The sequence below is a fragment of the Sinocyclocheilus grahami genome, unplaced genomic scaffold (assembly GCF_001515645.1).
Source record: "Sinocyclocheilus grahami isolate Dianchi unplaced genomic scaffold, SAMN03320097.WGS_v1.1 scaffold11768.1, whole genome shotgun sequence".
NCBI classification, from domain to species: domain Eukaryota; kingdom Metazoa; phylum Chordata; class Actinopteri; order Cypriniformes; family Cyprinidae; genus Sinocyclocheilus; species Sinocyclocheilus grahami.
In genome coordinates, this window is record NW_015514028.1 from 1563 (window position 1) to 2729 (window position 1167).

The window sequence follows — 1167 nt, forward strand, 5'->3', positions numbered from 1 at the left end:
GACCAATTCTAACTCAATAACACACTTATAAATAAAAAATAGTTCAGTTGCAGGTGTAATCTAATAAATAAAGCTGAATGTGAATGAATCTCTGTCTTTTCTGAGTTGTCATGTGTGAAGAGCTCTCCAGTTATTCTCCGGTAAATTATCACATAACCTTGGCACAAACACAAAGGACACAGTTCTGTCTGTTCATTCATTCCTAAAGTTCCCATGGCAGCAAGGCTAATGTTAGATCTGCTGTAAGAGGCCAATTATACAACATGCACAATAGTGTTTCAACGGCCATGTACCTTTGTGCAACATCATTCATAATGGCTTGGTATTTTACTGGGTTGGGAAATGAAAATGTTAGCATGTTGCTATTACGGCATACTGTGGATATTTTTGTAATTCTGTTTTCTCTGAGAACATTTTATAAATAAGTCAAGCCATCATTAAGTCTTACTGACTTGGTCAAATATGTCTGTGCTCAACAAAGAAATGCTTTTGACATAATATGATATCCAGAAGCCAACGGTAGGCCTGCACATCCAGACTGTCCAAATGTCCTGTTGCGATCACAGTTGCTTAAGACAAAGAACTCAGTTAGCGATTAATTCGCTGGTGGTCAAGTCACCAAGTCACTGTTCTAGACTTTCAGCTTCTTGATTGTGATGTATCTTGCTGCTGTTTATTTACATACATTTGAACTCTGCTCAACTTGTCACATTGCCAACAGTTCCTGTTACTCCAGTTTTCTCAATTTTGAAAATGACAGACTGTCGGTTGCTTCCGTTGTGGTCAGTATGAGTGCTTTACAGCCAAGAGAGAGAGAGCTTGTATTGCTAGTGGTTTGTCAAGTTGTTCCTGGTTAGGACAAGACGTACGATAGAGTTCAACTAAAAATGTTTTGATGCAATGTGAAAGAAAGACATCTTTACTTGCAGAAAACGGTCTAAATCCTAACATTAGTATTAATCTTACTTGATTAACATTCTATCAGGGCTCGACAGCATTTCACTGACATTTGTGACTACGAATAGATGTGTAAAATGTATTTAGGAGCACGTGTGTGAATTAAAACGTCCCTCAGTTTTATGAAAGTTAAGCTCATAAAAAGCCTTAAATTAAATAACAAACGTCTTAATTATGATTTTAAGAGATTTGCTGACAGGAATCGCGAAA

General features: G+C 37.0%; 1 protein-coding gene across 1 annotated transcript in view; it reads right to left on the bottom strand.

The window, feature by feature from the left end:
* Positions 1-313, bottom strand: part of LOC107578746 (nuclear receptor subfamily 2 group F member 6-like) — a 1706-nt gene extending 1393 nt beyond the window's left edge. The window contains exon 1 of the mRNA XM_016264671.1: positions 294-313. Coding sequence (XP_016120157.1) covers positions 294-313 — 20 coding nt within the window. The remainder of the gene's footprint in view (positions 1-293) is intronic.
* Positions 314-1167: the final 854 nt, after the last annotated feature.